Source organism: Pteropus medius, unplaced genomic scaffold (assembly GCF_902729225.1).
Source record: "Pteropus medius unplaced genomic scaffold, Ma_sr-lr_union100, whole genome shotgun sequence".
Lineage (NCBI taxonomy): Eukaryota > Metazoa > Chordata > Mammalia > Chiroptera > Pteropodidae > Pteropus > Pteropus medius.
Window position 1 is genome coordinate 5963718 of NW_024351543.1, and position 15501 is coordinate 5979218.

General features: G+C 38.5%; 1 protein-coding gene across 1 annotated transcript; it reads left to right on the forward strand.

Annotated features, from left to right (window-relative positions):
- Positions 1-4240: 4240 nt before the first annotated feature.
- NDUFB4 (NADH:ubiquinone oxidoreductase subunit B4) lies at positions 4241-9413 on the forward strand. Its single transcript, XM_039843128.1, has 3 exons — positions 4241-4459; positions 7682-7828; positions 9232-9413. Exons 1-3 carry the CDS (start codon positions 4280-4282, stop codon positions 9292-9294), a joined length of 390 nt encoding a protein of 129 aa, XP_039699062.1. The 5' UTR covers positions 4241-4279; the 3' UTR covers positions 9295-9413.
- The last annotated feature ends 6088 nt before the right edge of the window (positions 9414-15501 follow it).

A 15501-nucleotide genomic window follows, 5' to 3' on the forward strand; every position in this document is an offset into this window, starting at 1 on the left:
CAGAGATGAATAAATATATGAGAGATCTAAACCACATAATTAATGACCTTGATCAAACCTTGCACTGAATGACTGTAGAATATACGTTCTTTTTAAGCTCACGTGAAACTATTATAAAAATGACTATGTATAATTACAAGGGTGTGTTCTCTTTATAATAACTCATTGAAAAGCATATGTATGATTTGTGCATTTTTCTATATGTATGTTAAATTTCAAAAAAAAATGGTTTGTTAAAAAAAACAAAAACTGACCACATATGAAGTCACAAAGAAAGTCTCAGTGAATTTCAAAGGATTAATATTATACAAAGTACTCTGACAATAATGTAATTAAATTAGAAATTAACAATAAAAAGATAGATAAAAGAAAAATCTCTCAGAAAGTGAAAAACGTGTTTCTTAATAACTCATGAGTTAAGAAAAAAACGATGAAAATTATGAACTACTCAGAACTACATGACAATGAAAATACTAATAAAAACTTGTGGAGATGTAGCTAAAATGGAATGTACAGAATTAGATGCATAAAAAATTATTTAAAAAAGCAAAAATGAACAAGATAACCATTCTGCTTAAGAAGCTAAAAAGATTAGAGCAATCTCAAGAAAAACAGAATAAGAGATGATTAACAAAATAAAAAATGGGTTTTCTGAAAAGACAAGGTAGACAAACCTCTAGCAGAATAGATGAAGGAAAAAATGAAACAGATAAATAATATTAGAAACAAAAAGCATGTTATCATTATAAAGACAGTGGAGACTGAAAAAAATCATGAGATTAGAAACTACAGCAATAAGTTTAAAACAAAATATTTGAGAAAATGTAAATTACTAAAATTGATTACAGAAGAAAAAGAAAACCTGAACAAACCAACAACTATTAGAGAAATTGAATCGATAGCCAAAAGTCTCCCCTGAAAATAGATGGAAGACCCAGACAGTATTATGAAGCCTTCAAAGAATATAGTCCCTAAGTTATAACATTTTAAATAAAATGCTAATAAATTTAATTCATCGGTCCATTAAAAAACATATCATGGCCATGAAATAGACTTAATTTCAGAATGCAAAATGACTCGACATCAGAACGAATTACCAAGGTTTCCATCTTTTAATCAAATTATCAGAGAAAAAAACATATGGTAATATATCGAAAAATGTAGAAATAGCATTTGATTAACTATCACTCATTCATGATTAAAAAAACTTTTGGCAAGGAATATAAGGGAATTTTCTTAACCTGACAAAGCGCTTATACCTATTTTGGTAATTTATATTTTCTCAGCCTAAAGTTGGGAGTTTATTCACGGATATATCTATGATCCTACCCAATTAAGAGAAAGAATGCTCTTCATATTGTAGCAAGCTGGAACTTATCTGCTTCTTACAGTTTCTGTATTCACCTGTCCATCTTCTGTTCCCTGAAACCCTGCCCCACACACATGGCTTGACCACCGCTGAATATTTGCATTTCTCTCCTTCTCCAATTCACCATCTCATCCCACCTCTTCTAGCCAAATGCAGGTACGTATACTTAGTCTTTGTAATCCCTGTCTGTCTCAGTAAACTCTGATAAATTCTATTAGGAGATTTCTTAGAGAAGTAAAAGTCTTCAAAACATGAAATATTCATTGCTATAATACCACTTGTGAAATTGCTCCGGACTTAAATTGTTTCATCTGTGAATCCTAGTGCCTATACCCATCCCTATCAAAGTGTTGATCATCCATGTGGAAATATGCAGCCCTCAAATAAAATAGAAATCTATTGCAAATTTTGCAAAAAAAATGAAATTGATTAAAGTAAGTTTGGTGAACTGCGGGATCCACATGCAAAGTCACTAGTAATCTCACTGAGTCAAACCAAGCAACGAGTGAAAAAAGAGAAAAACAGTTAAGAATAAGAAATTCATCAATGCTTGAAAAGGAAGTCATTTAGTTTCAAAAGATTAAGAGAGGGCCTTGTGAAAACTGGGTAAAATTCTCCAACACTTTTACAAATATGACTCTACTGTAAAAAAATCTAATGCAAAGTGAAGGATAACGAGCTGTATGAAAATAAAGTCCCCACAAATTAACACTTGGTTTATCAAAATTAGCACACAGTTGTAATTGTAACCTAAAATCTGTTAAATGTAAGATAAATTCATTTTCATAAGTTTTTGGTAGCATTATTTTAATATAAAATCCTAATCAAGTCTTTTTTCCTTCATTCTGGAATTTAGGTCTTGTATTACATAGACTCACTCTAAGAGGGCCTTCTGGGAAAAGGAAGAAGGAAAGAAGACGTTTTGTATTCATCTCTATTTTCCAAACACACAATTTTGTAAGACTCCCCAAAGGAAGCTATAAAAAAATACAGATTCCTGGGTTTCCCAGCTAGCCCAATTCTGAATCTCTAAGAGCAGAACAGACCCTAGGACTCCATATTTTTAACACTCATCCTAAGGGAGCCTTATGATAATCAAGCAAATGTGGTAATAATCACCTTAACTTAAAGCAAAACGATGTTTATATTTCCTTTCTCTGTCTCTGTCTCTCTCCCACTCTCTTAACCTTAAAAAGTCCTTTTTAACTTTGTGAGCAGACTTGTACTCATTGTACTTTTTTCTTTTATCCCTTTTACATGCCCTTCTTCTTAGATCAGTGTCTAAACTATAAGCAAAAGTTTTTTGAAACTTTATCAATGTAGTTTTCAGAATTTTTAGAATTTACAAGTTGCTCTTGCTTTTCATTTCATTTTATTTTCTTACTATTTTAAAACATCCGTGAAAAAGCAGAACTTCCTTCTTTTGTTGTCGATGTTCCTTTAAAATTGAGTGAGTGATTTGTCTCAAGTTTCTTTTTTTTACATTCTCTAAGCCTGTGTTCTCATGAGTCCATTTTGTTCTATATTCATTTGGACATTAAACTGCTATGCAAATATTAGCCTATTCAGTCTGTTCTTCTGTACTGCCTGGTTGTCAGCTTCTCAAAGACAAACATGACATCCTTCATTTCTTTTGTATTTTCCCCACTGAGCCTAGAAGATCAACTGACTAGTGTGCAGTATGCTTCACACAATGGGTGCTTAAAAAATATTTTAAAACAGTATTAAAATGTTGAATAAATTTGACGGCAGTGCTGCTTCTCATCACTTCAAGTGCCAACACTTTCTAGGTACCTTCTCTGCCTAGCAACCATTTTCCAAAATACCTACATGTCCCCAGACGGTTCATCCAAGCTGAAGCTCTCTTTTGATCCAGCTTTCCTTCAAGTTATGGAAATATCGTTTACATGTTTTCCTCTGAGTATATGATTGGTACCTATAGACTCTGCCTGCAACTTGAAGTAGTTCTTTTCCCTTGGTTATACTGGAGAAGGGAGAAAGACAGTAGGGATGGAGGTTTCAATTCAGGTTATCGTACGTTTCTTCCTAAATTATCATTCACAGTAAGACGTAATGCCCCTATGCATGTTTTCATATCTCTAAGCATGTTTTTCATTCTTAGCATCTGAAGAGTGCTAAAGATTTTAGGTAAGAGGTTGTAGTATTTTAATTAAGATCATGGTTCTTCATGAGCTTTATTCAATATCTCACTTTTTTTTCCTGACCTACTATAGCCAGGCAGGCACCACTTCCAACATCACTCTCCTATTAAACATTATTTCATGCCCATGAAAAATAGGCTTTTACTTATGTTATGTGGCTCTAATGTAGTAAGGTACAGAAAAGCTTATTCTTTTTCTTGGCTAGGGAATTAAGTTTTGCAAAGCACCTTGGCATTTATTCACTATCTTATTTAATTCTCACAATTGTGCTACGTGGACAGAATAGGGGTCATTATCTCCAGACTATGGACAAGGAAACTCAGAGACGTTAAGTGACTTCTCCGAGATCACACAGGTTGGATGGACACACATTGAAACAGGTCTCCACAACCAGTCATTTCCCGCCTCTGCCAGTCCCACCCCACACAGCTCAGCTTCACAGAATAAGCTGTTACATGAGTAGAGAAGGCTACTAGAAAGAAACGATAAGCAATAGCTTCGTTGAGTGGGGCGGTGGCTAAGGTAGTGAACTGAAACCCGGAATGCGAGAAAAATGACATTGCGCACGCGCAGGTCGCTATCAGCGGGCCAGGTTGGTGAGGAAGGTGGGGAGAGGAAGCGAGCTCCTTACTAAACCCCATAGCCAGCCTCCGGCTCACGCGCAAGCGCACTTCCTCAGGCTAAAGGTCAGCACAAAGAGGGCGGGCCTCGGCGCCGCGCAGGCGCAGTTATGCGGTAGGGTCCCAAGATGTCGTTCCCCAAGTACGAGCCGTCGCGCCTGGCCACCTTGCCCTCTACCCTTGACCCAGCTGAGTATGACATATCCCCGGAAACCCGGAAGGCGCAAGCCGAGCGGTTGGCCATAAGATCTCGGCTGAAAAGAGAGTACCTGCTGCAGTACAACAACCCTAGCCGCCGAGAGCTCATTGTGAGTGGGGGTCGGCCGGAGCGGGGGGATCGAGGGCCAGAGCTCGGGCGGTCCCTTCAAGGGCTGCGCAGCCCGCACCGGCCAAGGGGACCTCGCAGCGGGGCGGCCACCATTCCCGATCAATATCTTAGACATTGGTCCTTTTCCAGGTCCAGAGAGCAGGTCAACTTACTAGCCCTTTGACCTTGGGCAGAGAGTTTGATGGTCAAGAGAATGGGTTCTGGACTCACACATGGCTGAGTTCGAGTCTTGGCTTAATCACTTCCCGCCTGGGTGATCTTGAGAAAGTTATTCAACTCTGCAGCTTTCTCTCAGTTTTCCTGTCTGAAAAATGGGAATAGTGTAATACTTAACCGTTTTGTGAGGCTGTTACGAGGATTAAATGAGATAAGGCACGTGACCAGCCAAATACAGTGCCAGGCTGATAACGAGTGTTCGAAAATGTGTTGTGTGTGTATTTTTTAAAAGCTATTTTCCCCTTTCCAATTCACAGTTCATAGCAATGCTGCTTTCTCCTGATGGGAATTTAGTGATTGTTCAGTTTATATTTTTAAAGACCCAAAGATCCTGCAGCTTGTTCAAGCTTTGGACTTTGGAGTCAGACACCAAGGCACTACATGCTAGCAAACTATATGACCTTGGGCAATTTGCCTAACCCTTCAGAATCTTAGTTTTCTGATCTTTATATATGGGAATGGTCGTACATTTTTTTATAGAATCATTGTTAGGTTAAATGAGATAGTCTGTGTATCATTCCTAGCACATAATATATGCCCAGCAAACCGATAGTTATTATTATATAACAAACATTTTTTTTATAATTTTCTGTACAAGAGATGTTTAACTATATCAAACAATTAAAAAACAACAACAGACTTTTCCCAACAGTTGCATTGGTGTTCTGTAGGAATTTTTGGAAGTTGTGAGGATTGAAGGAAATTTACAGTGTCCCAGGCACTATCCAAACCCTTTCTGAATATTACACAAATATCACAACCATTCAGAGAGTTAAGCTATATCACTGTCCCCATTTTACAAATGAGAAGACAACATGGGAAGGACAGGTAGGTCATAGAGTGATACTCTTTTAGCAAGTGATACAGCAGAATTTAAACCTTGATCTGTGTAACCCATATCATGTTTATGGCTGTACCATCTTCAGCCAGAACCTTATTTATTTGGGAAGATGGTACGGAGAAAGGCATTATATACATACTCACATGATTGGGGTTGTTGTGCCACATAGTATGATGTAGTTAAAAAGAATAAGGCCTTGAGTCAGAGTTCAAGTTTAAGCTCCAGATTTTCTTTTATTTAGTTCTGTGACCCAAGGCAGTTTCAATTTTGTCATGTAAAACAGAGGTAGTGATAGGTGGGTGCCTCATTGGTTGTTCTGTTCGTTAAATGAGTGCCTCAAATTAATCATATGTTGATCAATACATGGGAATTAGTTGCCTAATCTTTAAGAATGATTGGTTCAGTGAATAAGTGCTCAAGGGCCAGGTCTTATGTTTTAGATGTTGTGGTAACAGTGGAGAACAAAATAGGCAAAGACCCTTGTCCTTATAGAGCTTTCTTTCTAGTGGGGGAGACAAATAATAAGTTAAAAAAAAATTAAATCATTTAGCATGTTAGATAGTGATAAGTGATAAGAAGAAAAATAAAGCAAGGAAAGAGATTAGGAGTGTGTGTTTGTAGTAGGAAGGAAGAGCAGCTGCAAATTTGAGATAGGCCCAGGAAAGGCCTCGCGTTGAAGGTGACGTTTGAGTAAAGGTCTGAAAGAAGTGAGGTGAGGGAGCTGGAAAAGTAGCATTTTAGGCAGAGGGGACAGCAAGTGTAAAGGTCCTTAGACAGGAGCATGCCCGGTTAATTACAGAAACAGTAAAGAGACCATTGTGGCTAATGTGGAGGTGAGTGAGGACAGAATAGGAAGAGATGAGGTCAGAAAGGAACCTGAGACTAGATTATACCGGGCCTTGTAGGCCACTGCAGATTGGATGTGAGGTGTAAGAGAAAGGGGTCAGGATGACTCCAAAATTCTTGACCTAAGTGGTTGGAAGAATGAACTTGCTTTTTACCAAGATAGAGAAGAATGAGAGGAGCCAGGATGGAGGTGGAGTGGAATATTGGGAAATCAGTGTGGGATACATCACATTTGACATGGCTGTTAGACAACATGTCAGTGTTGAACAGGCAGCTGGATATTATGTCTAGAGTTCAGGATAGAGGTCTAGGGCTAGAAGTATAATTTTGGGAGTCATCAGCCTATAGATGGATATTTAAAGCCATGTGACTGGAAGATCATCAAGGGAGTGAATGTAGATAAGAAAGACCAGCAAAATCTGAGGTCTAATATTAAGAGATTGGAGAGTCAGGAAGAAGAGAGCAAAAGAGACTAAGAGGGAATGGCCAGAGAGTTAGGAGGAAAACCAAGCCAGTGTGTGCCCTGGAAACCAAATGAAGAAATGATTTCACAGAGTGTTCACTATGTCAGATGGTGCTGGTCGTCCTTTGGATGTGGAGTGGTGTCAAAGAACTATCTCCCAAGGCATGTGTTTTGGAACCTCTCTCAATAGTACCAGGCTCAGTAAACTATGGTCATGTGGCTATTGATATTTTTATGAAATGAAATTGTTTCTGGAAGGCAGGGATGTCAGATATCAAAGTATAGAGAGGTGATTGGCAGATTGAGAATTCATGGGAGAGTTGTTCAAATATGTTAATAGAAAGGATAGATACAAGAGTAGATGTATTGAGCACAAACATCCCCTTGAACCTATGTCTCGTGTCTTCACTTTCTTTACTGTTTCTGCAGTTTGGTTTAAAATGTTGCTCTGGAAGATCCAGTTTAATTATTTTAGTCCTACCAATCATGATTTCTTGGTGTTGGTTAGGACCTTGCATGTTCTCTTTCTGGCTTAGCATTAAAGTATTAAAGCCGATTTCATTTCTTTTTTTATCAGTTAATTGCGGTGAATAATTTTGTAAAATTATTTGGGGATTTCTGAAGTATTTGAACCAGGATCATTAGAGAATTATTCAACAAGTACTAGGAATGGAAGATCTTCCCTGAAGCTATTTAGGAATATTCAGAGTATACCCTTAACTGTAATAGAGGGGAGAAAAGGTGTCTCTTAAGCGTATCTCCGAAAGTCCTGTTAAGATTGTTTCTCAGTGTGGGCTTGCTTAAGTTCTTGTAACTTTTTCTTTTCATAATTTTAGGAAGATCCTGCCTTGACTCGTTGGACCTATGCAAGATCTGCAAATATCTATCCCAATTTCAGACCCACTCCCAAGACCTCACTCTTAGGAGCTGTTTTTGGATTGGGGCCCCTTTTCTTCTGGTATTATGTTTTCAAAACTGACAGAGTAAGTATTAGGACCTGAGGTTTAGTATTTATGTGATAGGTTCCCCCTGTGCTGGCTGCAGCTCTTTCTCTTAATGATTGCCACCAGTGCACCTCCCATCTTAGCCCTCTACTGTTCCTTCACTTCCTTTCTTATCTTTATTCCTTTCCAGCAGGAGAAAAAACATAGTTTGAATTTTATATTTGGTTTTATTTCTTTATCATTTGCGCTCTTATAGAAAAACACTGTTAAAAATCAGTGTAGTCTGTGGGTCTTTCAAATTTAATAGGTGCTCTAAAATTTAAAGCAATTGGTTATATTTCTTGGACGTGATTTAGCTCATGAAAGAGTTTTCCTAGTGTATTTTAGATAATGTAAGGAAATTATACTGTGAATATTAAGCAAGAGAATAATTACTTTTAAAAATTTTTAATTTTTTTCTCATTAGAAGATATGCACAAGTTAAACTTATGCTGATTAACCTTTAGATATTTGCAAATTTTTATATTTAGGGTTCTTAGTTCATTGGTTTTAAAAAGAGATGTTTATTTGGTTAAGTATTAGCATATATCAATCATTTGGTGTGTTCCCTATTTGCATGAATTCAGTTATATTGGCCATATTTTGCAAATTAATGTTAAAAGTTATTAATACCTTAACAACAAAAAAGCAAAAGCAGCGTGTGCTAGGAATCACTGCCATCAGAGGCCTGGATATGTGATTACAGAGAAAACCAGCTTATCTTTGACACTAGACCAGGGGTCCCCATCCCGCAGGCTGTGAACCAGTACTGGTCCATGGCCTGTTAGGAACTGGTCCGCACAGCAGGAGGTGAGCAGTGGGTGGGCAAGCAAGTGAACTTCATCTGTGCTTGCAGCTGCTCCCCAGTGCTAGCATCACTGCCTCAGCTCTACCTCAGATCATCAGGCATTAGATTCTCATAGGCACACCAGTCCCTGGTGCCAAAAAGATTGGGGGCTGCTGTACTAGGCCATTCTGGTACTAGAACCTCAGCCCCAGCCCCCAGACCTCATGTTGTCATGTAGACTGGGGCCCACCTATCCAGCTTGGCTTTAAACCAGCCAATCCACTCTCCTGTTAGAATATGTATATTTTGATTATCTGATAAATTATCGCTTAATAAAAAGATAGGCCACACTTACCTAGAGGTGTTTGCATTTTGCTTTCAATGTATACTTTTTAGTGGGGTAATACAATTCTACTTACTAAAATGTTGGTAAGGTGTTTTACAACAGCAGTGTTTTCTTAATTGTTCCTTTAGTCAGACTACTACTTCCTCACTCATACTGCTTTAGACAGTAGGGAATTAGAATTAGATTCGGAGCATCTCATTCTGTTTTTAAGAGGGTTGTGCCAGAATGCATTGTTTTTGATTTTTTTTTTTTTTCCCTCTTTCTATTCAGGATAGGAAAGAAAAACTTATTCGGGAAGGAAAATTGGATCGAACATTTAACATCTCATATTAATTCTGGCAATGATGACTATGTGTATTATGTTTAAATAAATCTATTAATCATTAAATAGTTTTTCTTTCTTAATGTTACCTTAATTCAATAAACATTTGCTGGACATTGTAGAATCCCTACTTTGTGAGTGTACACAGTTTAATGAAGAAACAGATGTGTGTTCATTTATTCATTCAACAAATGAGTGTCTGCTATGAGCAGGCATTGTGCTCTGTGCTAGGAATGCAACAGTCAGTTAGACAAACTTAGTACCTGTGCTTAAGGAGTGCATGCTCTGGGCAGCTGTTTATTCAACAATTATTATTTGAGTGTTTGTTATGTGTCTGGAACTACTCAATATCTAAGCTCTTGTCTGGCTTCAGCCCCAGTGGTAAATGCAGCAATGTCATAGAAAATATGATAAAAGATTTAGGAAAGCAAGAGAGGCAGCTGATCGGGGAGCTGTTCTGTCTAGGGAGATGGCATTTGATCTAGACTCTGAAGTTCTCAGGGCTGATGGCAAAACGAGCACAAAAGGGCAAGGTGCGTTGGATATGGCGGGATTGGGGCCACTGTGGGGTGAAAAGACGGCAGGTGGAGCCTGTGAGGAACAGAAGTAAAATGGTTTAGAGCATTGGGCTTTGGAGGTCAGATTTGGGCTACAACCCTAATCTGAACTTAGCAGTTGGAAACCAGACTGCCATTGCCTCCTCTATAGCATAGGGATAGTGATGCCTACCCATGAAGATGAAAATAAGACTATTGCTCAGTAACATAAAGCTACCCCATGCTTTGTTGTTCAGTCTTGAAACAGTAGGGTGACAATTTCATCTACGGAGGCCGAGTAAAAACATCAAGTGCTATAGGAGGAACAGCATCTTCTGTAGGACTGTTTTACATTAGTATATTGGTTTAACTTTCAAGGTATATTTATAGCTATTCTGTCATTGGATCCTTGTATAAGCCTAGGAGAGAAAAGTTTGTATACAGATAGTTGATGTTAGGAAGTGATCTGAAAGAACAAGTGAGAGACTGGTAAGTGAAACAGGCATAGAGGGAAAGCCCATTGAGTGTGCAATTAGCCTGTTACCTCTGGGAGTGACCATTTTAATTCTAGGGACCTCCTGAGGAGTCCTGTGGAATGGACATGGAATTTTCTCTTCAGACATGGGAAAGGTGGATATTTATCCACCAGCTCCTCTCCTTGCTGGTTAAGAGTTATCTGGTGCAATTAATTCCTTTACATTACCAGGCATGGGCATACCTCAGAATGGCTGACCATACTCTTATAGGCATGTCACATGGAGGAGGAAGGAAACTTAAGGCAGAAAGTAAATGATATGCTATACAGCTGAGGTGAAATATTGTCTGAGAGCTGTAGCAGCAATTAGAGTAAAAAGATGGGCCAAGAGGGAGGGAGGCAGGCACAAGAGGTGTAGGATTTTCTCAAGCACCCCATGCGCTGCTTAGATCTATGCACACATTAAGCCCAGTCTGTATCATGTTCAGGGTGGTTAAGTGCAGTCTCAGCACAAGAAGGTTAGTGGAACAAGCTGCCGTCCACATTGTTGGATCAAGTTGAGGTTATAATCGATAATCAGCATTTCCCCCATGGTTTCCAGATTTCCCTTGACTTTCACTTTAGCAGGTCTGGATTGCTTGCCTGATGGAGTCGCTAGGACTTTCATTCCATAACTAGAATCATAGTGACTCTAGCATCATCAGGCCTTTGTTGCAGCAGTTATTTCTTTCTGGTTATCACTGGACATGGAAGCACCAAGATATGCCACAGTGCCCTGGGTGCCAGGCATATCCTTTCCTGCCTTCCTTGTGTAGCAGTAACTCTAGCTCCCTGTGATCAAGGCCACTTAGTGCTGCCAATATGGAACTTTTTTTTTTTTTTTTTCCGGTCTACTATTTCCCAGGTACAAGAAACCCAAAATGACCCGGAGATAGTTATAGCTTCAGATAAAGTCAAATCCCATGATACTATGATGTGTAATAAATATATGTTTGGTTTTTCTCTCTGTTTCTGTCAGCTAAAAACTCTTGCAATTTCTTAAGTAATGACAGATAAAGGTATCTATTACGTTAATGAAGTGACTTAAGAAGAACAAGCCATGTGATTAGAGGGTTGGAACTTCTAGTCATACCCCCTGACCTTGCTTTTGTATCCCCTCTGCTCAGCCACTTACTGGTTAAAAGAGCTGGGCTGGAGAGTATTTAAATTCTGTCTCAGTTGCCTTATCTTTAAAATGGATATACTAATAATACACTTATTAAACTCATTGTTTAATGAGTTATTATTTATAAAGTATTTAGAATAGGCACTCATTAAGATCTCAGTGAGTGTTTACCATTACTGTTTTGAAATCTGATTGATAAAAACTTTAATTTGCATTTTATTTATTGAGGTCTTACTTTTTTCATATATTTTTGTCCATTTGTATTTTGTTGTTGTTATTTGCTCAAATCCACTGCCCAATTTTTCTTATGTAATGTGTCAAGACATAAACAAGATGAAGATATTAGTCCTTGATCATACCAGTCTTCCTTCTTTGGGACTTGTTCTAGTAAACCTTAGTAATAGGAAAAACATTTACAGCATATTTTGGTGGATAAACTGAAAAGGCAGTACCCAGGAAGGTATAGTCATAATTTTTAAAACATTTTTTTAGCATTGAGAATTATTGAGCAATATATTCTTAACAGTTTAATTAATTTAAAAATATTTCTTATTACAAACAGTGTCCCGTATCTTACCCAGAAATGGTCTGGTAAGAACAGCAATTGCCACCTTGTCTGAGCACTAAATGCTGCCAAGAGTTTGATGCTGCTAGCTCTGGGTGCTGGGCACAGGATCCCACACTGGTACTGCTGCTTCTCTTGGCCCAAGAACTCAAGCTTGTTAACAACCACAGCCACTAGAAAGAGTTCCTCAAGATCTCTGTATCACCATCACTTGCTTCTAAGTCCAGGCATATATGATTGGCTGAGCCCAGGTTATGTGCCTGAGTTTTAGCTGCAAGGGAGGCTGAAAAGCAAGCATGTGGCATATTCAGCTCTAAAGTGTGAGGCAGGTAAGGAATTCCCGAACATAAGAAAGTGGTTCAAGTGCTGAGCATCAAAAAGAATGATGTATACTGAGGAAGATAATCAGCACCAGATCATAAGGCCCTTATCACAGTTAAGGACTTTAGGCTTCATCCTAATGGCAGTGGGAGCCATTGAAGGTATTAAGCGAGAGTAACCTGACTGGTTTTACATTCCTGAAAGGTCATTCTGGGTCTCGGAGGATGATGGGGCAAGAGAGGCTGGAGGATAACCAGTAATCAGGCTGTGTAAGACTTTATGCCAGAAATAAGTTTTAGGTTTTGATCCAGCCCTCAGTGAAAAACAAAGCAGCTTCTGCCAGTCACAGGATGACTCATTTGGATGTGAATTTGTCAAAAGCTTTATGAAGGTTTAAATATATTATCTCTATTAGTTCCCCTTTATGCACATGCGTGAAGCGCTAGTCTTCATAATAACTCCTTATCCTTGTATGACATCCCTTCCCCTCTCTGGAACAATATTGCGTTTCTAACAGTCTGGGTTGTTTAAATGCTATGTCTTTTTACCCTTTATTATGGATCCTACCTGTAGAACAAGATTACATTCATGCTCTGATGAAAATTCTATCAGGTTCAGTTCTGATTTATTTTCCTTATGTTTTTCTCATTCCTGGTGATACCTGACACAATGTTCTCATAACGCTAGGGGACATAACAGAGTATTGATTATCTATATTATTCAGTATTATTAAAGGGATATTTGAAGAAATTAGAAATCTGTACAAGAATTGTCTTGATCAAATATGCACAATTAAAAACATGGACAACATTTTAAAATTAGTAAAAATATAATGCTAAATAACTATTTTCAAAGATTTCACTGCCACTTTTATGTGAACACATAAATTTTATTGTGTTCTATTTGAGGACCCATTTGTATCTACAAGTATGATTGTGATACTTTTGATAGTTTTCCTTCTGGCTGCCTTTACTGCCATTTCTCTGAGACGGATTCCTCCTTCTGCTGATGCCTGCTGTGACCTAGAGAGGCACTGAGCAGTGTTATCTACCTAGAGACCCTTCATCATCCCAAGAAATACAGTGCACATTGATCTCAACGCCAAGTTTCAGGATTTAAAGGATTAAAGTCAAGTTCAAAGTCTGACATCTGACCTCCGAATGTCCCTGGAGATGGATGGCTGGTGAAACATCTGACATTTCTGGAGCAAACCTGGCACTAGAGTTCAAGTTCCGTTTCCCCATAATCACAACGAGTATCACCTTATCAGTTCTGAATCAATTCTTTACTTCTATCACCAATTGCATTTAAATCATTCATCTCTTATTTAATAATAGTTCGGAGGTGGGGGAAGGAGGCAACTGGCTGAGGCTGTTCCAGAAATCAATATAAGAAGGACTCAGGCTGCAATTTGATATGAAGTTCATGTGTGTAGGAGGAGAAGGTAGGAGGACTTTTCTTGAAACTACATTTGTACAATTAACCATTATATGTTTCATATTGATTTTGTAGTTACATTATATGTTTCATATTGATTAAAAACAGTTTTCTTAAGAGGGTTTTATTTATACTCTATGTAAGATGGAGACAGCTTTGAAGAATATTATATAGAGTGGTTTATGTGAGGGTAGATGAAGATGGGGGTGGGCAGTTACCCTGAAGCCATATATTAGAAGCTGGACAAGCAGTTCCCAAATCATTTCTGCAGAAGTGCTTTGGTCCCATCAGGGTGTTTGGGAGGAGATACCGTTCGAGGTTTCAAGGAGAATGAGCTGCTGTTGGTCTGCAGGTACTGGGGATGGTTGGTTTCCTGGAGCCACTGGGGTGGAGGAGCCTATCTATGTCCTACAGAATTCTAGTAGGCCACTGGCCATCAGATCTCTGCATTGATCAAACACTGATCCCCAGTCATTTACTAAGCACTGAGGATACTATTATGAAAAACATACAACTCCTTGGAGGAACTCACAAGAAAAACAAGTATCGCAACCAGCACTTGTTAAGCTTTTATTTGTGTTCTAGGTGCTAAGCTAAAGAGCTTTATACACCTCTGAACATATCTTAAAGATTCCTATTATGCAGATGAGATTTAGAGAAGTTAAATAATTTGCTCAAGTCCTCTTTGCTCAGCTAATAAGAGCTGAGGTGGAACTTAAATTTGGGCAGCCTGACTCCAGAGGGCGTATCTTTAACCATTCTCTGAAAAGCATAAAGATTGATGGTGTAGAGAGTCCAGTACTGAGAAAGGACACTTAATCCAGCCCGGGGGGCTTAAGAGATAATGCCTTCAAGAGCTGAGACTCCCATGTGCACTTTTTGGTTTTCTAGCACATTCACAGGTATAAAAATGTTAAAGCTGGAAGGATCTTTAAAGATCTGCCAGTCTCACAGCCTAATTCTATAGGAAAGGTTTAGACAGGAAAAATGACTTTTCTAATTCTTTAAGAAAGCCTGCCAATTTTAGGATTGGAGTCTGGGTTTTGATTAAGAACTACTGCTCTGATTGCCCATGCCACCTCTTGTGATTTGAAATGAGACCATTGGAACAATTGAGACAATTGCCAGTCAACCTTCTCATACAAACAGAAGAAAAGCCATTTTAACAGAGATGGATTTGGAGAGAAATCAGCAAATGTTTGGAGCATTTTCTGTTTAAAGCAAATATTAGCAAATTGTCTCGGGTTGTGAGAGTGAAGACATTAGATTCAAACCCAAGACCTCCCATATTATTCTTGCCAAATTCCCACAAAAATGTATACATGGTGGGCACTAACTCTTGCCCACTGACATCCACTTCCCTTTTCCTTCTGATAGACCCTGATTTTTTTTTTTTCAAGAGACTAGTGGAAATCCCTATATCTGCACCCTGCGGTGGAAGGGTGTCCTGTCCAAGGTTGGGTCCTGCCTTGGGTCCAAAGCTGCCTGGATAGGTTCCAGCCACTGAGACCCTGAACTGGAGTAGATGGGCTGGAAAATAATCTTACTTGTTTTCATCAATCCTTAAATGCATACATTCATTTCAATGTTTAATATTAAAAGTGTTTGGGTCTTTAGAAGTTTGGTGATGTTTTTGTGACCAGAAATACTCCACAGGAACTTAACTGTTGTTTATATCAATTAACCTATGAGAAAATCGGTTTTGTTATACATTGTTTT

What these genes read in the sequence shown, in the direction of transcription:
- NDUFB4 (XM_039843128.1), top strand. Translation starts at nt 4,280, where the DNA reads ATGTCGTTCCCCAAGTACGAGCCGTCGCGCCTGGCCACCTTGCCCTCT. An exon ending in CTAGCCGCCGAGAGCTCATT is followed by an intron (nt 4,460 to 7,681) that starts GTGAGTGGGGGT and finishes TCATAATTTTAG; the next exon opens with GAAGATCCTGCCTTGACTCG. An exon ending in ATGTTTTCAAAACTGACAGA is followed by an intron (nt 7,829 to 9,231) that starts GTAAGTATTAGG and finishes CTTTCTATTCAG; the next exon opens with GATAGGAAAGAAAAACTTAT.